The 27,329-nt window shown below is 43.0% G+C and overlaps 1 protein-coding gene across 3 annotated transcripts in view; it reads right to left on the reverse strand.

Moving 5' to 3' along the window:
* TJP1 (tight junction protein 1) overlaps positions 1-24,270 on the reverse strand; it is a gene marked incomplete at both ends in the record, with an annotated part of 206,526 nt that extends 182,256 nt beyond the window's left edge. For all 3 annotated transcript variants that reach the window (XM_084254189.1, XM_084254188.1, XM_084254187.1), the window contains 2 exons: positions 13,647-13,779; positions 24,098-24,270. In XM_084254189.1, coding sequence (XP_084110315.1) covers positions 13,647-13,779; positions 24,098-24,270 — 306 coding nt within the window. The remainder of the gene's footprint in view (positions 1-13,646; positions 13,780-24,097) is intronic.
* Between the last annotated feature and the right edge of the window lie 3,059 nt (positions 24,271-27,329).

Consider the following 27,329-nt stretch of genomic DNA (forward strand, 5'->3'; position numbering starts at 1 on the left):
AGGACCAGGGAAAGATAGAGACTTGCTGAAAACTCAGAGGCCTTTGTCACTAGCCAAGGTCACCCCAAATGACTTCAAAGATTCCTGGCTTTACCAGCTTGCTTGTTTTACTTGCCATATAAAAAAGAATCACATTTATGTGACAGCCAAAGGTTAAACAGGTTTTAAAACATAAGCCACAACAACAGGCATATGTTGAATTATGTAATTTCCAAGATGCTGAAGATGAAGGTTCAGGGAAAAAAATGCAAGAAAATGCCAGTGACTATGAATTCTAAATGCAGTAATTCAAAGTACATGGTTAGATTAAAAGGGAAAAAAGTAAAATATTTTTAAAGTTAGTTTATGGCCTTCACTCTCTATAACAAATCTTTCAAAAATTTAATACATAATAGAGAAAGGAAGTTAAATGCTCAGACAGCTCGTGTGACATTAAATTATGGAAATGAACAGCAAAACATGATTTAAAAATGTCTGGAGTATGGGTTTATAATTCATTTTAAATAAAGAATTTCAACTAAGTCACTTTAAAAAAAAAGCAAACAAAAAAGCTTGATTTCTTTCTGATTGCACAAAAGTCCTTGAAGAATAGTAAGAGCACTTTCATTTTTCATCCCAAAGAATGTTCCTGGTTATTCCCCAGCCATCAAAGTTCCGGCACACAAATAACCTTCCAACAAGCACAGGGCACCTGAGTGTCCACTATGCCCCGTGTAGCTCAACTCCCTAAATACCAATCACTCTCTCCAATTCAAATAACCGAAGCAGCTTCAAATTGGAAAGGGTTTCCAAGTGCATTTCCACATTCAAGTCCATGTATCAAGAGTATAAGTAGAGTTATGATGGCTGAGGAGTAGGAAAAAGGAAATTTTTAACACCAGCTGGATGGCCTCACCCAAGGCCACCTGCTGGCAAGCTCTGCCCCCCTGTGGCCACTGATCTGCAGTGCGGCCACCCCCTGTCGTGGGGCATAAGGGTGAAGCTCCAAGCCCCCAATAAATCCTGCTCAATATCCACCTTCAGGACCAAGTCTCCTAAGGCAGAAACTATGCTTTCCCAGGCTCTGCATCTCAGACAATGTGAATATGCATCAAATGCTTCTGCAAGCGCAGTGCAAATCCAGGAGAATGGAGACGCCCTCTGCATCTGCAGGGTCAGACCTAGGTGGTCTCGCCACTGGTTTCAGCTAACAGGGACATTCAAGCTTTGAGATGAAGCTGAGGTGCCATTTCAAGGACATCTTTCCTGCTTGCAACTCTATATTTTTCTGGTAATGCTTCACTACATAGGACTTACTAGAATTTAACTAGTGTTATATAAAGGTCACATGTGACTTTCCTGGGTCCTGGGGCAAACAGGGCCTTCTGGGCTTTAATAGTCTCTCGCCTGGTACCCACTCTGCGGCCTGGGAACCCCCCCTACCCTCTCCCCACCCAGTGTCTCTCCTGGAAGCAGAGGTCCTCTCTGATCCCCATCCATGCATGTCCCCAGGTAGAGGGCATAGCTGCCAAACTCTAGCCAGTGGCCATTTCCCCAGCCTGTACTGTCCCCCCAAGCTCAGGGCCCAGGCTCTGTGCCTCTGAAAGTGAAAGCTGGCTCCAGTGCCAGCCCTTGAAACAGCTGCTGCCCATGCCCACAGAGGACACCTCCAGAACTAAGAAGTCACAAAGGTGCTCCGGGCAGGACCGGGTCTGGTGACATTGTGCAAGTCCGGTTCTGAGGAGTGAGCCTTCTCAACCACAAGTCCAGCTGAGAGAAACCAGCCCTAATATCTTATTCTTCCTTCACCAGAAAGAAGCGCATAATAACCAGATGAATTAAAACACTAGCAGCAAGAGAATGAGCTCTGTTTCAAAGACAAATAGAACCAATTTTCTACACATACTAGAAATTTTATGTGTGTGTGTGCATACAGACACAGATGCACCCCATGATTTGTTATGTTCCTCAGAGAGCATTTATTCTGCTCAATAACAAATGTGGAAATCAAAAGATTCAGTTCACTGAGTGAAAAGTAATGAAAGATGATCTCTGAAAAGCTGGAGCAGATCCATTTTAGATAAAAAAGAATTACTTCTATAAATGTACTCATTTGGCACACATGAAAATAATTCCATCTTTCAACCTCTTCCAGCCTGCCTACTCACCCACTGCCCTTGGTTAAGGTCATCAATTACTCCAAATGTCCCCCACTCCCCCAACCCGGCCCCCCAGCCCCCGCTTGCCCCCTCCCCCATGAGCACAGGCCTAACAGACCAGTTTCATTCCGTGCACCCCTTTCAGTTGGGCAGGGGGCACTGTTAGAATGTGACACAACACATGATCAGGGTTCATGACATGCACTCTGTAGGTTCTGAAGGAGTGATGGCTTGGGCCTGCAAAAATCACATTATTATGCAAAAATCAAGATAAAAAAAGATGAACCTTGTTGCCTTTCCTCAAATGACCTCACACTGATGTCAAGTCCACGTTGCCTTTTGTCCTCCACCAACAACGTGAGCTCAGGTATCTGCAGATCACACAATCCCTCTGGAACCTGCCTTCTCAGCTTCTTGAACATCGATCCATGGACTTCTCCACTCTGCCCTCGAACTGGTGCTGTTCCCGGGTTCCAGCCCTGTTAGCTCACAAAACCATTCTACTGAAAGAAACCTTTGTTTTTTCCCCAAATGGAAAGGTGTGTGTCCCCTCAACCTCCAGTAGAACAGATCCCAGTTGGACAGGAGGATGGGGGTTCAAGAACCACCCAGTCCTGAGCTTGAGGGCTCCAGAACAACCTGCAGTTTCCTCAGCATCCTGGTGTTTCAGCTCCATCTCCATCCCCTACTCTGCTCCTCCAACCTAGTAAGTTCCCCGCAATAGAGTCCTATATGTACCTACAGATACAGCTCAAGAGTCACTTACTTTGTGATTCTTTTCTTCCCTACTCCTCCAAAGCATGCTATACTACCCCACTACTACACACAGCATACTGTTTACTTACACTTCTGCCAGCTCTGCTAGATTATGACCTTTGTAAAGCTGACAAGCTGCTGGTGGTGGTGAGAAGCAGGTGGGGGGGGGTGGGGAGAGCACAGAGGACAGGAGGTAGGAAAGAGGACCCAGCTGAACCTAAAATGAGGTTCCAATGTGTCCTGGCTATGGGCTTTGATCTGCGTGGAAGGAAGTGGGCCTTTGAAGAGGACAGTGGTTGGAGAAATGGAGAGGACAGATTCTGCTTGTCTCCAGTCCAGCCAACAAGAACAGTAGCTAAGCTTTAGAGAGACAGTCCAGCAAAATAAAACAAAGTTTTGCTTGAGCAACTATGAAACACAAGTTAATGCAGAATACTGAAGGTTCCATATGCTCTTCTCTGAAATAATGTTTTCTGTATTCTTTTTTATTAAGAACTAACTCTCTAAAAAGGCTATATTTTCAATTCTGGTCTGATAAATAAAATCCTGCCTAAAATTGGAGTCAACAAACTTTTCAAATAGGAGTTCCTAATGAAAAGAAACTAAAGAAATAAGAGATACTGACATAGGTCCAAGGGGGAGGCAAAATTTTGAGCTGCAAAACGAACCCAAAAGCCTGTTAAAGACAGAGGCTGACAAAATTCACAAGAATGGTGCACTTATAACCATTTCAAAACACAAGAGTCCTTGCAAGGCTGTCTCTAAAAGTCCCTTAGAAATATCTGGACATTCACAATTTAATGAGGAAAGTACCATTAAGGGCAACTTATTGATTGTCAACTGGCAAACTTCATTCAGAAGGTACCTGGAACTTCTAAGTTACATAAGCATCTGGATTCCTTTCTTCTACAAAGGAGCCCCAAAACTCTCTGACTCCTCTCACTTTGCAAAATTAATAGGGGGGCCTCCCAGGTGGCGCAGTGGTTGAGTGCTGGGTTGTGAAGCTGCCCGCAGTCTCTGCAGTGCAGGTTTGATCCCCGGCCACCAGGCGAGGGTCCCACATGGCGCGCAGACCTCTTCTGCCGCCCGCTGCTCCCCTCAGCAGTGTACTTCGTTAGTCTGCCTGTTCTGCTCTCCACTCTGGCTCTGGTGAATTATCTCACCCTCCCGCACTTCTGACTGTACCCAGTACTTGCATAAATAAATAAATCTTTAAAAAAAATTAATAGGGGTGGCAGTTCTGGTAGATTACTGTATCCTACAGCAAAACCTATCTGAGTGAGGTCGGTGGGAAAAAAGGGTGGAGCTAAGGCTTTAGGGCCACTTAAAAGGTTGTAGCTGGGCCTCCCTGGTGGCACAGGCGCTTGAGTACAGCGCTGCGAAGCTGTCTGCAGCCTCTGCAGTGTGGATTCAATCCTGGATGACTCGGGAGCTACCCACATGGCGCAGCAGACTTCTCCTGTCTCGCCTACTGCTCCCCTCAGCAGTGTGTTTTGGTCAGTCTGCCTGTTCTGTTCCCCACTCTGTCTCTGGTGAATCCTCTCATCCTCCCTCACATCTGACCTGTACCCCGGTTCTTGTATAAATAAATAAAAAATAAAAATAAAAGGTAGGAGCTTTCACCAGTTAAAATGCTGAAGTTTAGGGATAGTCAAGCTCCTGGGCCTTTTGACAGTCAAGCTGCTAGCTTCTGGCAGTTAAAACACTGATAGGAAGGGGTGTCTCTGGAGAAGCAGCCAGCTTGCTACATATGGCTTTGGCTTGGACCTTGGTCTCTGCTCATCGGATGCTATCTGGAGTAGGACAGACAGCATTTGGCTACAGGCCTGCTTGTGAATTCTCTTTTTTTCTCACTCCCTGTGTAAACAAATTCTGTTACTGTTTGACACCATGCCTGCTTCTGGGTCGTGTCCTACAGTCAGAAGCATGCAGGTAAGGACCTATCAACTGGGTCATCCCCCTAGGTTTACTTGGTTTCATTTAACCTAGTATTCTTTTCTTTAAAGTCTCCTCGTTTGCTTACATCTGATAACGCCTACCAGCAAAAGACCATCAGGAACACACCTGTAGTCAAAGGGAGTGAGATCTATTAGCTGGTTGCAGCAAGCAAGAAAGTTTTCTACCAGGAACCAGGGTGCATCTTAATGGGATGAAGAGGGGGAGAGAAAGAAAGGACAGGCAACAAAGAAGAAAGGGTATTTATATGAATATGACCTGGGAGGGAGTCAAGAGTTATTCAGTGAATGGTTTTGGCAAACACTCAGAATTTTGAAACTAGGGAGTGGTTGGGGCAATCGGTAGTTTCACCTTTAGAACACCTAAGTTGCCGAGGAGTTACTATTAAACAGACTAGTATTTTCTAGTCTCATCTTGGAATCTATGGGTCTGAACAGATGGCAGAAAAGAGTTTGAATCTAGACTGTTATGGGTACCAGGGAATGGTCTGGCACAGTTTACCTGTTTTACAAATAAGGGTATACTTTGCAAGCTGTTTCCAGTTCCAGTGCCCTTCACATAGTCCTGCTGCCATTTACTCACTTAATTAAACCTGTTCATTCAACAAGTAGTGATACTGAAATCTACTAAATCCTGAACACTATGCTATTATGAAGCTATCCAGTTTCATGACACTCGACCAGGAACTGGGGAGGCAATATGAATATATAAATTATATGAGATCTTTCAAAGTCTTACAGAAAAATAAAGACTTCTGGAATGAGGGAAAACTTAGAGAACAATTTGTTCTGGGTAGACATATTTCCATGAGTTAACTAAATATACCACTTTAGGCAGAAAACCTTTTTGTATTTTAACCATCTGGCTACAATTTTGTCTTGCCTTCTTAAACTGAATATGATGTGGTCATATGCTATGCAAATTTTAGATGTGCAAATCTAAATCACGCAACACAAAATATTAATAAAGTCTCCCTTCAGGCACATATCTGAAATGATATAAATGTCCCAATTTAAGAAATAGCATCAAGAATCACGAATTTTCAAACCGGCAGGCCGAGTGGACCACAATCTGTGTATATACGGCTGGTCCAACTATGCAGAAGCCTTAGAAAATACTTTCACAAAATTCCATGATATCAATTGTAACTTTACCTATTTATGATTTGATTTTTTAAAAAGATTTTTTATTTTATTTTAATACAAGAGGTGGGGTACAGGCCAGAGGTGTGGGAGGGTGAGAGGACACACCAGAGACAGACTGGGGAATACAACAGGCAGGTGGACCAAAAGCACTGCTGAGGGGAGCAGGGGTGAGACAGGAGAGGTCTGCTATGCCATGTGGGTATCTCCCTGGCCAGCCAGGAATCAAACCTGCACTACAGAAGCTACGGACAGCTTCACAGCACTATGCTCAACCTGCTGTGCCACCGGGGAGGCCCTTATGATTTGATTTTCAATGCAGCATTAATTTTATGGTCTGTCCAGTGATGGGTTTAAACCCTGTGAGGATCTTGCAAGTTACCTATTAAAAATTTCCATTTTTTCTTTGTTCCTTCCTAGCGGAATTCCATTTCTATCCTAGTAGCTTTGTGTGGCCAAACTCCCAATTTCTATCCTTCCTTAAACATATTTTTCCCCTCATGACAAAATTCCTCTAAAGGTTTTGAAACATGTGTCATTTTTGCCCAGTGGTTCTCAGTGCTGACTGAATTCTCTTTTCACTCAAGCTTAAGGGAACATAATCACAAACTATTAATTGACTCTATTAATTAGTGTGCATAAAAATTTTTGCAGTAATTTTCTGTTGGCAGAAAGAGAAAACTAGCAGTCTAGGTTTAATGCCATGAAGCAGAAATACATGGCTTGAGTCTGTGTGCTGGGCAGCTTCCCCAGGTGAAAGAGTCTTCTCAGATGGCTCCTTCCTCCTATTGAGGGAGGAGGTAGAATCAAGAGAAACTATAACATTTCAAGCAATCTGTTAACAATGATTCCTTAATTTAATTTTAATGATTAAAATTTTAAAGGATTCTTAAATTCTTTGACTACATACTTAGAATCCAAGAAGAAGGCAGGGTTAGAAGTGAAAATGTGGGCCTCCCTGGTGGCTCAAGGGGTTAAGATGCAACCTATGAAGCCAATCCGCAGCCACTGCAGCATGAGTTCAATCCCCAGCCAGGCAGCTACCCACATGGTACAGCAGACCTCTCCTGACTCACCAGCTGCTCCCCTCAGCAGTGTATTTCCATCAATCTGTTTGTTCTGCTCCCCGCTCTGTCTCTGGTGAATCTTCTTACCCCCCACATCTCTGGCCTGTACCCCAGTTCTTGTATGCATAAATAAATCTTTAAAAAAAAAAAAAACAAGTGAAAACACAACTAAACTCTAAACTGGCAATGACACCAGAGTGAAACAGAATAGCTAACAACATAAACACCATTTACTAAAATCTGAAAACAAATGGTCATTCTTCTTCATTTTGATTATCAATATATCACTCCATCACCTCAAGGGAAAAAAAAACTTGCCACATGATTTACATGTGATTTTAGCCATTAAAAGGCTAGCCAAAGATCTCTTGACCAAACAGAAGGAGAATGGAGGTATCACATTCCCAGACTTCAAACTATACTTCAAGCCATAATAATTAAAACTGTATGGTAACGGAGCAAAAAGAGACACACACGCCAATGGAATTGAATAGAAAATTCAGAAATAAACCCACATATCTATCTACAACTAATCTTTGACAAGGGTGCAAGAAATATGAAATAAATGGCTTGTTCAATAAATGGTGCTGGGAAAACTGGACTGTTACATGCAAAAAAATGAAACTAGACTACTACCTCACACCATGCACAAAAACCAACTCAAAATGGATAAAAGACTTGGACATAAAACCTGAAACCATAAAATATATAGAAGAAAATATAGCCAAAACATACATGACATACATATCAATAACATCTCTAAAGACACATCACCCAAAGCAAAGACAGTGAAAGAAAAGATGAACAGCTGGGACTGCATCAAATTAAAGAGCTTCTGCACAGCAAAAGAGACATTAACCAAAACAAAGAGACATCCTACTAATTGGGAAAAAAATGTTTGCACACAATACTACTGACAAGGCACTGATGACAAATATCTACAAAGAGCTGATGAGACTCAACAAAAACAAAGTAATCAGTCCAGTCAAAAAATGGGCAGAAGATGGGGCTCCCTGGTGGCGCAGGGGTTAAAGACAGTGCTATCAAGCTATCGCCAGCCACTGCAGCACAGAGTTTGATCCTGAGTTTGGTTCCCAGTTCACCAGGGAGCAATCACATGGCACAGCAGATCTCTCCTGCTTCGCCCACTGCTCCCCTCAGCAGTGTGTTTCAGTAAATCTTGTTCTGCTCCCCACTCTCTCTGGTGAATTCTCTCATCCCCTGCACCTTGGCTTACACCCCAGTTCTTGTATCCATAAATAATTTAAAAAAAAAATGGGCAGAAGAGCTAAAAAGACACTTCTTCAAAGAGGAAATGCAGATGGTGAACAGGTATATGTAAAAAATGTTCAACATCACTTGTAGTCAGGTAAACTCAAATCAAAACCACAATGAGATACCACCTTAGACCAGCAGGAATGGCACATATTAAAAAAAAAAAAAAAACAGGAAACAACAAATGTTGGCGAGGATGTGGAGAAAAAGAAACTCTCCTACATTGCTGGTGGGAGTGAAAACTGCTCCAAGCATTATGGAAAGCTGTGTGGAGGTTCCCCAAACTGCTAAAAATGGAGCTACCATATGACCCAGCAATTCCACTCCTAGGAATCTACCCAAAGGACACAAAAACATTAATTCAAAAGGATACCTGCACCCCTATATTTATTGCAGCACTATTTACAATAGGCAAGAGCTGGAAACAACCCAAATGCCCAAAAATAGATGACTGGATCAAGAAGATGTGGTACATATACACAATGGGTTACTATTCAGCAATCAAAAAAGATAAACTCATGGCATTCGCAGCAACATGGATGGAGCTGGAAGGGATTATGCTCAGAGAAATAAGCCAGAAGGAAAAAGAAAAATATCGGATGGTTTCACTTATAGGAGGAAGGTAGGGAAACCAAATAAGGGACCAGGAAAAAAAAAATAATTATAATAAATTAAAAAACAAAATTAAAAGGCAACTATTAATCAGAGATACTCTGCAGGGGAGAGTGCTGCACCTCCCCCTGCAGTGACCTTTAGGGCTAATGGCTATCGCCAAGGTCCCTAGGTCAGGCTGGGCAAGGAACCAGCATGCAGGGGGAGAACAGCAAAAACTCCCTGAGGCAGGGGAGTACAGCAAAGTTCCCTGAAGACATGGATAAGACAGAAGCCTATCAAAGGATTACGACCACCAGGAGCTAAAACCTTATCTCGTCTTTCTAGAACTACAAATTTTATCCCTTCATTGTCTTTCTAAAACTTCCTTCTTTCTTCTATAAAGGTCATTTGTTGTTAATTAAAAAATCATATGAAATCCTTAACACAAGACTGACTCAAATGAAACGTTACTAAACCCTGTAATAATTAAAATATAGTTTAAGTGAAAAAGTAGCTAGTAAAACAAAAAATGTGATCATATAGCTTAAAAACAAAACTAATGGATTATCTACTTAAGAAAGAGGCTAGGTCCAGATGTAAACCACTCAGCAATAAGCTAAATCCATTCACTGCTCCTGTATATATACTGGCAACTAACTCAAATAAAATCGCACTCAGATTTACACTCTCTCTTGAAGTGTGTCTGTTTGTCATTTCTTCAGCCGAATCCCTGACCACCCTGCGCAGTCTCTCAACCCTGAGACGGCCTCATCGTTCACTACTGTGCTGGTCAGCAGCAGGAGAGGGAGGGAGAGGGATCAAAACAGGGGAGGGAATGTGTTCTTATACAAGGGACTAGGTTGATGATGCACAGGTGAATTGGTGGTGGGAATCTGATGGGGACTACACCTGAGAAGAGGAAGCATGCATTATACAAAAAGGAAGAGTAAGGTAAAATATATATTTTTAAAAAAGGGGGGGAAAGGCTCAGGTTTTCTAAGCCAAACACATCTTCATAACAGACTTGCCCAGTCTAGGGCTTGCCTAAGAAAACTGTACCAGGTCTCTGTGGGGCACTGTCTCATGGAACTAGGGGGACTGGATGGAGTCCAGTCCCCCCAGTACACTAAGATGGCAATCAATTATGCTGTAGGGTTTACAAAATGAACTAGAATGCCCATCCCATTTAATTCCCACAGAGAAGGCTGAAACAATCACCTCTCCCCAGGAGTGAAATGGCATCAATCTGACACCCGGGATCAAAGCCAACAGTCTCAGCTGGAACCTGGGCTTCTCAAGCTGAAATGGAGACCTTGAAACAAACCACAGCAAAAAGACCTCGTGCTCCACTTGCTCTGTTTTCCCAAAAGCTATAAATATTGCATTTATTTCTTAGGTAACGTTAAGAGTAAACTAGAAAAATAAAAACATAAATGTTTTCTCTTGGTCGTGCAAATTTGATATATGCATATGAAAGGAGATTATGAAATAACTCTAAGTTTTTTCATTTTGCTTTCTATTTGGTAGTCAAAGGAAGTTACACAGCTTAAAGATTACAAAATTTAAAAACAATGTCTAATATGACAAAAGTTTCCATCTTTTTTTGAATTAGCAGAACATTTGTGAAGAGATGCCTCTGATGACTAAGCTATTTCCTAAAGGGAATAAAGATGTTCTAGTCTGTAGAAGCTGATGTCATCACAGACCCTTTACCAATGATTTCAGATGAAGTTGCTGAGGTTGTAAACTTTGCTTCTTCTCCATGATTACATTACAGAGTCAAGAGCATTAGAAAACAGAATCTGAACACCCATCACTGCCCACAATCTACCCTGTTGTTTTAAAAAAGAAGAATTTTTAAAGTGGAGGAAAAAATATCCTTTCTTCACCCCATGTCAAAGATGCTCTATACCTCTATGCATTTTGGATATTAGTACTATTGCCATAGTTTGTGGTATAAAGCTGGATTACTTTAAACATTTCTTCTTTTTACTTATCTACCTGGAAATATTGCTTGGAAATTTTGTTTGGGAAAATCAGTTTGTTGCTTTTCTAAAAATAGAACATGCTCACTGTAAAAATTTCTAACACTCTAAAAATGTGAAAGGAAATATAAATTGCTGTCCTACCATTGGTGACAAAAATCTGAGAAAGAAAATCAACACAAATTACAGTAAATGCATTTTATTAATATAGTCCCATTTCTCAAAGACAAATGAGCTCTCAGTAAACCAAAGGCCATGGCTTTTCACCACATCCTTGAAAAGCAGAAAATCACAAACAACATTGTCCATGCAGCCCAGTGGCCACTACATCAGAACACGTCCACCTCCCCAGAATCAACCTTCCATAAACCTCCAATTCCCCTCCCTTTAAACTCCAGTGTCAAAGTGCCTTCCCTCCAGGGATGCTGACATTTCTCTTTTGAGATAAAGTCAAACAGGAAAATCATGAAAAAGAAAGAAATTCATTCTGTTGACGTTATTGCACTCTTGCTTGGCCCATGAGCCAACTTCAGCCAGATCAACTTTCACAGAAGGAGGCAGAAAATAAACTATCAATAATTTTCAAACGTATTCATCACAATAAAAAGATAACTCTGCCAACTTTCCTTCATAGCTGAATTAATCTTTCTACTGCTGGGAAACTGAAAGCAACCTTACATAAAGTACAGCTATTTCTATGCTGTCATATTCTAGAGAAACTGTAACCTCCTCCCTCATCACACTGATTGTGTTTGAATCAGTAAATGTATTTGTGACATGCCAAATTAATGAGTTACCTGATTATGCTTCAGTAGTGACAACATTTAACATCATATAAAAGAACCTGAAAAACCATAATTCCATTTTTATATTCAACAAGTGATTCAAACTTGTTTCTCAATTAATTCCATGTTTCACTTCTGAAAAGCAATTCACTTTACTTTAAAACATACTTCCATTTTCGTCACTTTAATTGCTAGTTTTACTTAATAAATTTACTTAGGAAGAGTTTATTCCTATTTTATTTTTTTAAAGATTTATTTATTTATGCATACAAGCCAGAGGTATAGAGGTGAGAGGATTCACCAGAGACAGAGTGGGGAACAGAACAGGCAGACTGACTGAAATATACTGCTGAGGGGAGCAGCGGGTGAGTCAGGAGAGGTCTGCTGTGCCATGTGGGTACCTCCCTGGCTGGCTGGGGATCAAACCTGTGCTGCAGTGACTGCAGACAACTTCATAGGTTGTGTCTTAACCCCCTGCGCCACCAGGGAGGCCCCTATTCCTACTTTAGTTATTGCTTAAAGTCTTCTGATATTCCACCTTCTTATTCCTTGTGGTAAGCACATTTTCAAGAAAAACAATTGGGTAAAATTATTTTAGTAAAAATAATCACTAAAATTTAAAAAAAAAAAGGAGTATCCACATTTACTGAATTTTTGCTTCCATCAATTATAAGCTAAAGATGCAAAAGTCAAATCCTCATATAAGACAGGTTTTAGTTTCACACATTGTTACCATCTTTGACCCAATAGTGGTCAAGAGTATTTTTATAACTTAAAATTTTTTTGAGCTCAAAGTGAATACATGTGGGCTACCAAGCATCCTAAACACTATTAATTTGCCATTGAACCCAAGGATACATAAATTTGAATAAAACCTTCTAACAGCCAAGTAAACTTAAGTATTTTCATTGTGGCTTTGCAGGTATCTCTTATAAACTAGGAAAACACAATTAACAGGGAGGGACAGTGGGCGTGTGCCACTGTTTCTGCAAAGACACACGTGAATTTACCACAAACCCCTATGAACACCTGTCACCAGGCCTGGAAAAAAAACATGGCCACTAATGTTAGCCACCTAGAATAGAAAGAAAGCACCATCATACATTAAACTCGAATTTGTCCTTATAATATTAGAGTCACTCTATTTTCTGTCGCTACCAGAAAGGTAGGTAAACATTTAGGTCACTAGTTACATTAACATGTGGATTTGTGATTTTGCTAAGAAATTTGCATTAATACTTCACTGAATATAAATCAATGTTTTTATTGAGGTATAACAGACATAAACGTTTTTTTTAGTTTTCGGGGTAAACATAATGAGCAGATATTTGTAAACCCTGCGATATGATCACCACACTGTCTAGTTACCATCCGCCCCATACAAAGTCACACAATTTTTGCTTACAAAGACTGTGTAAGATTTATTCTCTTGGTTCAATTTTTGTTAGAGAGTTCAGGAAACATTTCTAGATCTTGGCCTTTGTATCAGTATCATCATCACGGGCCATTTCTTTTAAATGTGTCATATTGATACCAGTTAGGGAAGTAAGCTGACTGGGAACCTGTTGAGTAAACCAGTTTTCACTCAAAAATGCTTACCAGGGCCTCCCCTGTGCCACAGTGGGTTGAGCGCAGCACTGTGAAGCTGTCTGCAGCCTCTGCAGTGCTGTGGCATGGCCAATCTCACCTAACTCGCCCGCTGCTCCCCTCAGCAGTGTATTTCAGTCAGTGTGCCTGTTCTGTTCCCCACTCTGTCTCTGGTGAATCCTCTCACCGCCCCCCCACACGCCTCTGGCCTGTACCCCAGTTCTTGTATAAAATAAATAAATCTTTTTAAAAAAAAAAAGCTACTACAAAGTAAGCCTGTTGCATTTTTATGAAAATAACAAAATGAAATAGTTTTTCATATTCTTTGATAAATGAGAAAAGTACTGAGCAGTCTACTTACTGTGAGTTCACAGAAATCGAAGCTATCGAGGCTTTTGCTTCTGTGTAGTCTCCCTTTAATTCGTCTTAAAGAAGGTTTTCCTTGGCTCACACTAGAAGTAGCACCATTAGGATTTTCAGAGGATGGCGTTACCCTTCAAGAAGGGAAAAAATAATTTTAAAAGGCAGGTTTATTAGGTGGACATATTTGTCACGTATGAGGTAAACATTTATGTAAGGACAGCGTTGGAAATGTCACACTTCTTTTCAACCAAAATGCCAAGAGCCCCAGTGGAGATCATTTCTATCAGACAGCCTCTCTAAATACCCCTGAGCAGCATGCAGCTTGACAGAGCTCATATATTCCAATATTAAGGTTTACTGAAAGTCAACTTTGTAGCCCTCAAAGAGCCATGAGACTAGCCAAAGACACCTAGGTAACTGGGAGGCACCTGAGTCTGGGAGGTAGTTACAGATCAAGCCCTCAACCCATGCCAGGCAGTGGCCATCCTGTACAACCACTGATACCATGCAGAATGCTGTCATTAAGCATGAAAATAACTTGAAAATGTAAACATTATGGAACTAAGAAAATACAGATAGAAAACATGGCAAATCTGGGGCCTCCCTGGTGGCACAGGGTTTAAAGACAATGCTATCAAGCTATCACCAGCCACTGCAGCACGAGTTTGATCCCCGGCCAGCCAGGGAGCAACCCACATGGCACAGCAGACCTCCCCTGTCTCGCCCGCTGCACCCCTCAGTGTACTTCAGTACATCTGCCTGTTTTGCTCCCCACTCTCTCTGGTGAGTCCTCTCACCCCCCGCACCTCTGGCCTGTACCCCAGCTCTTGTATGCATAAATAAATAAATCTTAAAAAAAAAAAAAGAAAACATGGCAAATCAACGCAGCCATCTACAGAATGCATGCTGAGACACAGTTACATCCATAAAAACACTCATTTAAGACTGTCATGCATTTGCTCATTTCTGTGTCACGGGAATCTTAGATCAGGAGTCCCAGAAAACTGGAAGTTACTGCTCAGAAGATGACTATCTTAGAGATAAGGTTATAAAGTAATACTACCAAACAAGTTTCCTTATTTTATAACCATATCTCTATAACAGCTATCAAATTGGATGAGCTACCTAATTTTTTTTTTTTTTTTTTTTTGGTGGGACCCTCGCCGGCCGGGGATCGAACCAGCGCTGCAGAAGCTGTACGCAGCCTCCTAACCCAGCACTCAACCGCTGTGCCACCAGGGGAGGCCCCTACCTAATTTTTTATATTTAAAACACTGTCTCAAACAGATAAAATTGGTTTCCTGTTGCTTGAAAGGGACACACAGATGGAATTTCTAGCAAAATTAATTTGAGTAAATATATTAGAATAAATTATCATAAAATAACTAGTTTAGGTGTGACTACAGTTTAAGATAAAAGTACTTGCATCCATACAGTTAGAAAAACTGAAGAGTACAGAAAGATACAAAAAATGGAAAAACCTCCCTCTTCCTCCTCATACCAAATCCCCACCCCTTCTCCTAGGGATAATTACTATTAACCATTTTTTCCATAACCTCCCAGACAAATGTTCATGTTTATTTATGAATTTATTAATCTCCAAACTGTATGTGTTGCCCCGTACCTCATTTTTTTCACTTAATATCTTGATAATCTTTCCACAACCCATACGGATCTATTTCATTCTTCTCAATAGCTAAGCCTATTCCATAATATAGATGCACTCATAATATACACTATATTCATAATATAGATGTACTCCCTTATCAATGGCATTTAATTCAGTTTTCAACTGTTTATTACTAACCCATGAAGTAATGCACAGCTTTGACTACAAACACAGAATTTACTAGGAAAGATTGCTAGAAGTGGACCTCCCCGGTAGCACAAGGGGTTAAGCATTCGCACTATGAAGCAATCCGTAGCAGCTACTGCAGCAGCAGTTCGATCTCTCTGGCCAGGGAGGTGACCCATATGGCGCAGCAGACCGCTCCTGACTCGCCTGCTGCTCCCCTCAGCAGTGTATTTCAGTAGATCTGCCTGTTCTGCTCCCCATTCTGTATATGGCGAATCCTCTCACCCCCTGCATCTCTGGGCTATACCCCAGCTCTTGAATGCATAAATAAATAAATCTTTAGGAAAAAAAAGATTGTTAGAAGTAAAATGCAGGGTCAGAGATTTCCAGATGTTGCTAGGTACTGTCTTTCAAAATGGCTTTACCCTAATTTATACCAGTATTATAAGAATACCAATTTGGGAAATATATGAGCAATTTTACCATTTTCCTTATTTTATAATTCAATGCCTCTGGTCTTCATTATCTTGTTAAATTGCTGAATTCTGGGGAAAAGACTCCTTTGCAGTTTCCCAACATGAATATAGATTTGTTAGATCTTTATAAATCCATTAATTTTTCCTTTATATATTTCCAATATGTTTTATTAGATACTTGAAAGGTTATAACTAATATCTTATTAGGGATTTAAAGTTTTGTCACATGAAAAGTCTGTACCAATCAAAGATTTTACCTTCAATGCAATATTGGATAATTTTCCCTATCTACATTTTTATGCTAACCTTTTTTTTTTAAGATTTATTTATATTTAAAGATTTATTTATTTTTAAACAAGATCTGGGGTATAGGCCAGAGGCATGGGAGGGTGAGAGGATTCACCAGAGACAGAGTGGGGAGCAGAACAGGCAGATCTACTGAAATACACTGCTGAGGGGAGCAGCAGGTGAGACAGGAGAGGTCTGTCATGCCTGCGGGTATCTGACCAGCCGGGAATTGAAACAGCACTGCAGAGGTTGCAGACAGCCTCACAGCGCTGCGCTCAACCCACTGCACCACCGGGGAGGCCCTATGTTAACCTTTTCTTGACTTATCTTTTATTGTGCTTCTATTTTCAACCTTTTGGAGTATCTGTCTCTCTGTCCTTTCTCTTTTCTTTTACTTGTATTTTCACTTTCACTAAACAGAACTCTTTTTGCCCAATCGGGGAATATTGAGAGAGGAAATTAATCCACTCAAATTTATTGCTTACCTATATATTTATATTTACCCCTACCATTATGTTTTATGTTCTTTAAATTTAAATTTTTTCTGTCCTTAAACTTTTTCCCCTTCCAATTACTAGTTTGACAGTTATACATGAAAGTTATATATGTAGGGCAACTGTAACTTTAGCTAACTAACTATACACACATACATATATGTACGGGTGTATTTAAACACTTATTTTCCTACCAACAGCTAGAATTCTTACGTCCTTTTAAATGAGAAGTGCCATTAGCACATCTTCATTTCTCTTCTTCCCCAGCACCACCATGTCCCTACCAAAGCTCCAGCCCCTTTCCTGGAAATCTTTTCAAAAGCAGGGACATGGTGGTGCTTTCTCCAACGGTTTGGTGACTTTTAATGTCTACTGATATTTGTATTAGAGACCATCTGCTTCCCCCACTGTAGGGCTGACGGTGGCCGGCCTCTGCTCTAGCAACCAGATGGGACATGCTGCTGGGGGAGCTGTGGGGTAACTTCCCTGCTGGGTCAGGGAACTCAGCAATCATCCCAGGTACAGCCTGGATCTCTGGCCCCAGCACCCACATTCATGGCCTTAGTAAGTGTGAAAGCAACACTGCAGCCCACTGCTTGTCACAAGTCAGTGAGGATTAGGGGGGCAAGACACCCATGTCCATCTGCTCAATTCCCCAAGTGCCCTGTGGTTCTCCAGATGCTATTTCAAGCTATCCACGACCCCCCCTCCCCCACCTTTGCAGGAGTCTTCTGCACAATTCCTGCTCAATGGTTCCAGAGGTCTGTCTCTCAGTAGACCTCTACCTGGCTACTAACTATATTTCAGAGGAGCCCTCCCAACTCCCAAATGTTGGTCTACTGATGGCCTTCTTTACTGTCTGCTCAGACTTAGTATTTTAGTTGTAGCTTTCTAAAATCATATTTCTGTTATATCACTGAATTTCCAATGAGTCTACCTTTCAAGTCACCTCCCAGAGTAAAATACTGATGAAGCCACTGCCAATATTCTCATAAGCAGCACACTGTATACTCATATTATCCTCTGCGGGGCAAAACATGCATGAAAATAATGAAGACCTTCGATCAAGAAAAGAGGACATAATGGAAAGAAAAAATACAATTGTGAAATGGTATACAAGTCTTAAATTCTTTTTATTTTCTCTCATTTTATTTTGATAGCTGGTTATGTGGTATGATTTTATCATGAGAAATTAACACAGAAGTAATACAGACATTTTTGACAAAGGAACTTTTCCTAAGCTTTCCTCTCATTTTATTTAGAAAGGTATCACTATTTTTTCCTTTTATACAAATATGGGCCTAGAAACCTAACACTTTCAATAATAATTTACAAATTTTATAAGGGCTTAATGTCTCAATGTAATACTAAAAATCCAGTGATAAAGGAAAACAGAAAAAAAAAACATCATAAATAAAACTAAAGAATAGTCCTCCGCTTCCCCACCAGGATCATAATAAAACATTCAATAACCAGTAGAGCTGAGCAAACTGGTATATAACAGGTGGATAGCAAGTCTGGCTCCACCCAGCCCACAGACACAGCGGGAAGATGGTGAATTATTGGAGAACTGAACCAGGCTCCTAAGGTGTAATTTCCATAACTTTAAAGTCCTGATCACTGTGAAGCTTAGAGGTCAACTGTTAGAAGCACATGGCTCCATAATGGGGGATAACGCAAGGAATAAACACAGGTGCAGAAAAAAAGTAGAATCTTAACTCCAGTGTCAAAAAAAGGGCCTTGCTGTATACAGAAACTTAAGATGCTGGTTTTCTTTTGTTTTATTACTCTTTTTGAGACTTATATCCTGGGGTGGTATATGTGTACTCAAATAGTTTTCTGCTGGACACTCACAAGGGTACAGAGATACACGGGATACCAGGTGAGAAGAGCTGTACTGGGCACAAAAGCTGCCCAAGGACAGTTCTCCTTGATGTGGAGCATATGGAGTTTTAAATTATAGGGTGCCATTCTCCCCCACAACCCAATGGTGTGGGGCTTGTTCCACAAATATTTAGGAGAAGGGAACTTGATGACAGAGAAATAAGGTTAGGAACCAAGGTATCTTGGGCATTTTCCTTTGAATCCTGGAGAAGGAAATATTTACCTTACAATGAACATTTTCTTTTCCTAATTCTTGATTCCATTTAGTTATACCAAGGGAGCATATGGAGAGAACATTTCAGCCTCTCGCCACTCCCTTCATAACTTCTTTAATGGAGCCAGGTATTACTTGTGGCATGGTTGATGTGCATGGAAGGCAGAAACTCAGGATCCACCCTCTCACTCCATTTCCTGCTTCCACAGGATACTCACCCACTGCAGACCTGACTGCTGGACACAAGTGCACCATTTGCACCACCCACTACCTCCTCCTCAGCTGGCAGTGCTAGGCAAGGCCAGGCCTGCTGGGCAGGCTCTACCTTCTTAGCTTCTGTGGGACATGAGGACGTAGCCTCCCAGCCTTGAAGGCCAACATCTGCTTTCAGCATGGCTTCCTAGAGAGGTACTTATATGGCTGCTATCCAGCACCTGCCCAGAAACTAACTGTTCACCATTTAGTTCTTCCTCAAAGCTATCAAGGGAAGGAGAACTAAATCTAATCCCATCAGTCACATTGTGTCTACACTTGCAAAACTTCATTTGGCTCTCTGTTGACAGTAGTCCAAACACGAATTATTAAACCTCTGACACAGTATATAGCAAAATCCTTTAAATCTGACAGCAATCTAAATTTCAGTAATCCAAAAATATATACAGCAATGCAACACGACTCCATGACATGCTCCTAACCCCTATACTTCCCTCTTTCCCAAAAGGCACTGTCAACAAAAGGAATACCTAATAATCCTGCTAAAAGATATTAACTTTATAATATCAGCAATTAAAAGAACATATCAGGAAAGGACAGCTACAATCAACTCAGTGTAACACTAATGAGTGATCACAAAGCACCTTTCTCCCAAAGGCGGGAGATTCTAAACCATAGTGTGAGAGCAGGAGCTTTGAGATATGAAAGGCCAAGCCAGCTAACGTTAGGACACAGAAACCATGTGAAGGACACTTTAGTATCAGCTAGTAAAATGCCAATTTTTGTTTAGAAGTATCAGGCCTCAAAAACCTTAAGAGCTCACTTACTAGGTTAATATCAAATGGTCCTTAGTTGTACTTACAAATGATAATAACGTATATAAGGGCCTATAATTTGCTCATTGAAGAAGCCAAGAAAGGTCTTGGGTATCAGTGTCGCTTCAGGTCCAGCAGGGGGACTTCTGTGACCCTTGAGTGGGCCATGGACCACACTTTTGGAGAAACAACATGCTAATAGGTGTGTTCCCCAGTCATTCTGTACCTGATTTCAGTCATTCTTCCTGAGCAGAATGTCATGTCCCTGCTCAAATGTGTTTCTAACCCCCACAACTGAGTGAAAATTTGAGTGTGCTCTGGGTAAATCAATGACATCATTCATAAAACTGGGGAAACACAGCTCCTAACTCAACTGGGGTGCAAAAGGTTAAATGATAGAATGTTCAGAAAGCACTTTTATACAGGGCCTGGCAGGTGATAAGCTCAACTAATAACAGTTTTTATAATTTCCAGAATGTGATTATTGGGTGATCACTTAAATGAATGAATGGATATTGCTTAGACTTCAGTAATTACTGAATCTGGAGAAATATATTTGGAAACATGAAGAAATTGCAATGACATTAATCCCCTCCGCCCCCTCCCCCCAGGTCCATGTAAACTTACTCCTGAAAAGCAACCTGTGCAAAAATCAAGTCTCTTAATAACAATGAAATTATTATGAAAATTTTTTTCACATTTCACATAAAGTAGACAGGAGTAACTATTATCTGGGCCTCATACATGCTGGTGCCAGGTGTGGGTGGAATAATGTCCTTCCTCCATACACTTCCTAGTCCAGAAACCTGTGACTGAGACTCTAGAAAAAGGCTCGTTGCAGATATCGGCCCCAAATCCAATGACAAAGGTCCTTAGAGAAAGGAGAAGACAGACACACAGAGAAGGCCACGCGGAAAGGATGCGAGATCAGAGTGCTGGCTGCCAGGAAGGCTGGGCCACCAGAGGCTGTAGGAGGTAAGGAAGGATGCTCCTTATAGGAGCGGGGTCTGCCCATACCTTGCTTTCAAACTTCGAGACCCCGAGAACTTGATAGAATAATTTTCTAAGTTGTGGTCATCTGTACCTCCGCCCTAGTAAATAGAGGCCTACTGCTTTTTTTTCATCACTGGCAACCACAGGAGGCCCCAAAGGCCAGCAGCAGTCTGCACAAACGGAGGCAGAGAAATAAGCCTTAGTTCTAGGTTCCCACACGCTCCTGCTTTCTCAATTTCTTGGAGAAGGTGCCTGCAGACTCCACTCACATAGGTCTGGCTGTTTGTCCACTTTAATTTCCACCTAAATTTTTCCACAAACATAATATTCCTGAAAGGAGTTGCAGAGCCAACCAGAAAGACAGGAAAATATTGCACAAAGGAAAGCTGTGAGCATAAATTCCCAACTAGACAGAAGTTTGGGGATCTGCACCCCAGAGGAGAGATCATTCTGGATCATTCTCCCAGACCTTTTACTTATGATGGTGTAAGCTTGGCAGGCGTGCAGTCTTTCCATACAGACTGCAATAACTTAAGGAGAGAAACACAGATAGAACAGACGCACTCTCATAAACATCTTCATATGCGCCACGACCAATGATCACATTGCACCCTCACATGTTGTGAACGGACACAAGCTGGTGCGTGCCCAAGTCTGACACACATGGCTGGTGTCTGCCACTACTGCCCACCCACCGCTCTGGAATCGGAACCCATGTCCTCAGCACTTGGAGCCATGTAACAGAGCCTTCTGCTCCAAAGGCTCCAAGCGCAGTTGCTACAACGCTGGTGAAATGAAATGTTATCTAGAAAACAAATTCCAGAGGACATGAGATAGATGAATCAGGCATCAGAATATCCTCCAACTTAAAAAAAGAAAGAAAAAGGATTACACATCTATGTTTAAAAATACCACCCACTCCAGAGGTTTTGTAGGGCATGCTCTTTATTTTGTCACTGTTGAAACTACTGGCTTATCATTTGCAAATTCATTTAACATTAAATGGAAAATCTGAAACGCTTGTTTAAGATTGTAGAAAAGTTCAACAGGGTCCACCCCCCCACCCCCCACCTTCTCCAACCTGTTCTCAAGATGGTTTTGAACCCTGGTCCCAGTTCACTGCCTCCCACAATCATGAACCTCCAGAGCACAGAAGTTACCCTGGTTTTATTTCCTTGGGTCCTCTCTTCACAAACTCTTGTGTTGAGGAATATATTTTCAGAACAGCTCCTTAAATATTAGTTCCACATCTTAGCTTTAAATTTAGCATCAAGAGAACAGATTTCCTTAACTTTCTTTCCCATTATTATGCATTATGAGCAATTTATTCAACACGTACCTTTTGTGCCTGATACCAGCTGCAGAGGATTTAATCACAGACTAAGCAGACCTAAGCCCTGGCCTCATGCAACTTACATTCTAGTGGGGGAAGGGAGAGGCAGTATATATGAATTTAAATTAAATATATACAGAGTTAGATACTGATAAGTGCGCAGGAGAAAAGCAAGGTGGGGGATAAGACTATTCATGCTCACCTCTTTATTTTTCTCCCGTACACCAGGAGAAAAGTAATTTACAAATGTTACTGCTTCCTGCTTCACAACAGTGAGAGAGCGCCACTTATTTGCTAAAATCTTCTTCCACAGACATTTCTTCAAAAAACTACTGTCCACTTTCACCAGTTTAGTGTTAAATGGGTTGTCACTTACTGCTCATCAAAATGAAATTGCTGGGCCTCCCTGGTGGCGCAGGGGTTGAGCGCTGGGCTGCGAAGCTACCCGCAGCCTTTGAAGTGCAGGTTCTATCCCTAGTCATAGGTGGTGAAGGTCCCACATGGCAAGCAGACCTCTCCTGCCCCGCCCGCTGCTCCCCTCAGCAGTGTACTTCGTCAATCTGCCTGTTCTGTTCCCCGCTCTGGCTCTGGTGAATTCTCTCACCCTTCCCCACTTCTGACTGTACCCAGTGCTTGTATAAATAAATAAAATAAATCTTAAAAAAAAATTGAAATTTCTTTTGCAGGATAAATTTGCCTCTCCTTTTTTTAAACAAATGGAGGCAAGGCACGGAGGCGGACAACTATGTTTCCTCTATAACACCTATTATTCAGCCTATTATTCAGTGGCAGGTACTTGATATTCATTATTTGAGTGGCTCTGCATGTGACTCCATGAGGTATCTAACATCATTCTCATTTTACACGGGAAGACACAGATACTCCACTAACTTACTTAAGGTCACACAGTAAGTGTCACAGCTGAAATTTGAACTCCACTGCCTGTATTTTTGGTCTAGTCTCCAAATTTCCTCAAGATTGGTATTCTTCTTTATTTTGTTTGACTCCTTTTCTTCCTAACTGCTCAATTTTTCTCTCTCTCTCATTTTGTCTTATATAATAGAAACTACTTTTCCCAAATGCCTAAAAGCAGGCTCACATCCTTTTCTCTATAAGCTTAAAATCAAATTAGACGATGTTCAATTGAATTGAAAAAAACAAAAAGACACAACAAACCTCCAGGAACTACATCGATCACTAATTTAAATTTAAAATGACCACTGAGAACCACGATGACAGGCATCATTTTCCTCTATCAGCCTGGTCCCTTGACTTATTACCGATTCCTTTGTGACAGCGCTTTCTACCCAAGTCTCAGGTGCACAGAAAGCCTCGGGATTCCGCCTGACACGTTCAAACCTAACACAACGCAACACAACGCATCACCCACAGAGCACACCCGGTCTGGATAACTTCCAGCCATTTTCCTTTAGGGGCGTCCTTTTCCCGTCACCCCAGGAAGTTTCAGGTCAGAGCAAGGGGTGCGCCCGCAGGTCCAGGAGAGCCCCCGCGCCCGCGATCCTCCCCGCAACTTACTCCCCTCACCGCGGGAGCGGCTCGCCCCTCCCTGGTCCCCCCCGAGCCGACGGGCTCCGAGGAAGCCCCAGGACGCACCCCGGGGTGGCCAGCGCGGGGCGTCCCCCGCCGGCCCGGCGCGCGGCTCCGGGCGCGACCTCGCGGGGATGGAGCGGGGCGCGCGGCCGCCGCGGGGGGCCCCCGGGGCCTGAGGCGCGGGGCCGGCCCCTCCCTCCCGGGGCGCGCGGCTCGTCGCGTCGCGGGGCAGCGCCGGGGGTCGCGGGCGCAAGAGCCGGGGAGCGCGGGGCGCGGCGCGCGCGGCCCGGGGGCCCCGAAATGGCTGCTGCGCTCGGCGCCCGGCGCCCTCCCCGCGCGCGCGGCGGCCTCGCCGCCCGCCCGCCCGCCCGCGCCCGCCCGCGCGCGCCTCACCACAGCTTCCTCTTGAGCGGCAGGAGGCTGCCGCGGTTGGAGGGGGTGACGCCGATGGCCATCTGCAGCACCGTCAGGTATTTCTGGTACTTCATCTTGTCCCCGCTCCGCTCGCGGCCAGGGCCCCGCCGCCGCCGCCGGCGCCGCAGACACAGCCCCTCCAGGCGCCGCATAGATCAGCCCTGGGCCATCGGCCGGCGCCGCGGCCGTGCGCGCCCGGCTCCCGCTCCGCTCCGCTCCCGCCCCGCGCCGCCGCCGTGCGTGCCCGGCCGCTCCCGCTCCGCCGCCGTGCGTGGCCCGGCGCTCCCGCCGCCCGCGCCGCCCCCTGCGCCCCGCCGGCCGCGGCCCCCGCCGGGCGCACCGGGCGGGCGGCGGCGCGGGCCTCCCCGGCGGGGCGGGCGCGCGCGGGCTCCGGGCGCCGCGGGGCGAGGCCCGGCCACCGCCCCCGCCCGCCGGCGCCGCCCGGCGCGGGGCCCTCGCCGGCCTCAGTTTCCTCAGGGGCCGAGAGGCGTTGAGGTGCGTGTGTTCAGGCGCGGAACGGCCCCGGCCTGGAGCTCCCAGCGCAGGGCGGGAGAGGGGGAGTCGTGGTTAATGTAGACTCGCCCCTGGGGATTGGTAACCACCCTTGATGCGTTACAGCCTCGAGTGCTGGGGGAGTCACACACCTGTGTGTGAATACACGCAGCGTGTACAGATGTGCGGACGAGCATGTGCACATGCTGTGCAGATGTGTGGTTATAGGCATCTGGAGGTGCACAGTGCATGTATGTGTATCTGTGTGCATGCATGATGCAGACATGTGAGATCTATATGTAGGACAGTGATTAAATGGTTGATTAAAAAATCAACCTTTCAAACCTCCAGAAATTGATCAAAGGCTTGCAACTACCCAAAAAGTGTTTCGACAAGAAAAAAAGTCCTCAGTCTTGGTAAGAACAGTGAACTTGATGGCATTTTGATTTGCCCAAATCCAATCTTCTCACCATAACTACAGAAGTTTTGCAAACCCTGTAGACAAGCGGGCACTGACAGGGGCTGCGTGGGTTTAGAGTGCCCCAAACGCCCTACCCCCCAGAGACCTAGTATTAGTGAGGGAGAAGGGACAGAGAGAGCACAGAAGTTCAGCACTGTGGAAATGACCATGAACCGTACAAAACTGTGGGGAAATTTTTTCTATGGGTAAAATAAAGATTATTCCAGGACTTTTTGTAATTTGGAACACGACAAACATTGCGACCTAAAGTGTTTTATTTCTCTGTAAAAATTTCAAAAGCTTATAAAGAGTAACTTGTGGTAAATACCAGAGAAAGCTTCTTGGCTGTGCTTTAAGTGTCACGTTTGATTCACTTTGAACGTTTTATCCTCTGCACTTTCAATGTGGTGAAACTGATCAGAGAGTTCCTTAAATGCGAAGTCCTCAAGCTTAAATGGGACTGTCCTCAAGCTTTTTGTCCCAATCACTTTCCTCATTTAGTAAGTTCTTCTGCCTGACACACCTGGTCTTTGGCAGTGGCTGTGTCAACATTCCCATAGTTACCTCTTTTTTTCTATAAAACACTTTATTCAAATTTCACTTCCATCTTTATCAGATTTTGTTCTTTGCTGCACTTCCATATTTATTGGTCGGTTCCCTCATTTTACATGAGACATTTAAAAATCTTGAAGAATTGGCAGATCTTTGACATTTCAAAGGCAGGGTCACACATGAGAGAGGATGTTAGAACAGTGCTTTCCAAAAAACACCCTTTTGTGATCATCATTTCTCCTGTGTGCTTCGTCTTTTGCACCACTTTGTTATAGTACTTATAAGGTATTTGATGAAGGGCCTCCTGTGGTGGCGCAGGGGTTGAGCGCTGGGCTGCGAAGCTGCCCGCAGCCTCTGAAGCGCAGGTTCGATCCCCGGCCACCGGGCGAGGGTCCCACATGGTGCGCAGACCTCTCCTGCCATGCCCGCTGCTCCCCTCAGCAGTGTATTTCATCGGTCTGCCTGTTCTGTTCCCCGCTCTGGCTCTGGTGAATTCTCTCACCCTCCTGCGCTTCTGACTGTACCCAGTGCTCGTATAAATAAATAAATAAATATTAAAAAAAGATATTTGATGAAAATACTGCATTATCTTCAAGGATTTAGACAGGAGGCTAAGGGGATCTATTCATGATAGCAAGAGATAAAAATAAACCTTGCAGAAGCACTTCCAGAATGACAGAAAGCTTACTTCTCAGTGAAAGCAAGAACAGTGACTAAAGTGGTTTTTAAAAAATCAACCTTTCAAACCTCCAGAAATTGATCAAAGGCTTGCAACTACCCAAAAAGTGTTTTGACAAGGAAAAAAAAAACTGATTCTTGGTAAGAACAGTGAACTTCATGGCATTTTTGATTTGCCCAGTTCCAATCCCCTTCTCACCATAACTATAGAAGTTTTGCAAACCAGTAGACAAGCGGGCACTGAAATGGACTACATGGCTTTAGAATGCCCCAAATGACCTGCCCCCCAGAGACCTATTATTATTTGACTTGTTAAGAGTTCCTTAAATGCACCATTCAAAGGGCTTGTCTTTATTTTACCTAGTTCAGAACTCACTCTGCAAGCAATCCATCCCTACGACATTTGTCAAAAACAATCACTAACAGTTGTTTAACATCACAGCAGCCTGAGGTGAGTGAAATCGTTTGGGGCTAACAAGAGGCTAACCAGAAAGATTAAAGGTAAAAGTGGGGAATAAGTGTCCACAGGATGTCTTGAGTTTCAACATTCCTGGAAATCCAGAATGCTGTCTGCATGTTTAAGATCATGCATACACTGAGGAAAAAACTGAATAGACTCTTAATCACTTACCTCTGGTTGACCTTGAGTTTCAGTACAAGCAAAAAGTGAAGACCAACGAAGACTACCTATCAGACTGTTGTAGACCACCTATCAGACTGTTGAAGCATGCCAGTGCTCACAAAGCCTCTCACCAAAGGAAGGACTTCTTGGTTCAAAACATGTAAGGCTATCTCTGTCCAATAGTTAGCTGCCCTCTAAACTAGCTGAGCAGAGACTTCAGTGGCACACATGACAAAGAGACAGACTTTACAGAATTAGTTGACCAAAACCACTAAACAAATCAAAAAGTACAAACCTTGGGTATGTGTCACATTATATTCAAAATGTTCAGATTCCAACAAAAAGTCATAGAACATGGGAAGCAACAATAACAAAAATTACAGTCAACATATCGGGGAGAGAACCAA

The sequence above is a fragment of the Talpa europaea genome, assembly GCF_964194135.1.
Source record: "Talpa europaea genome assembly, chromosome: 14".
Classification (NCBI taxonomy): Eukaryota; Metazoa; Chordata; class Mammalia; order Eulipotyphla; family Talpidae; genus Talpa; species Talpa europaea.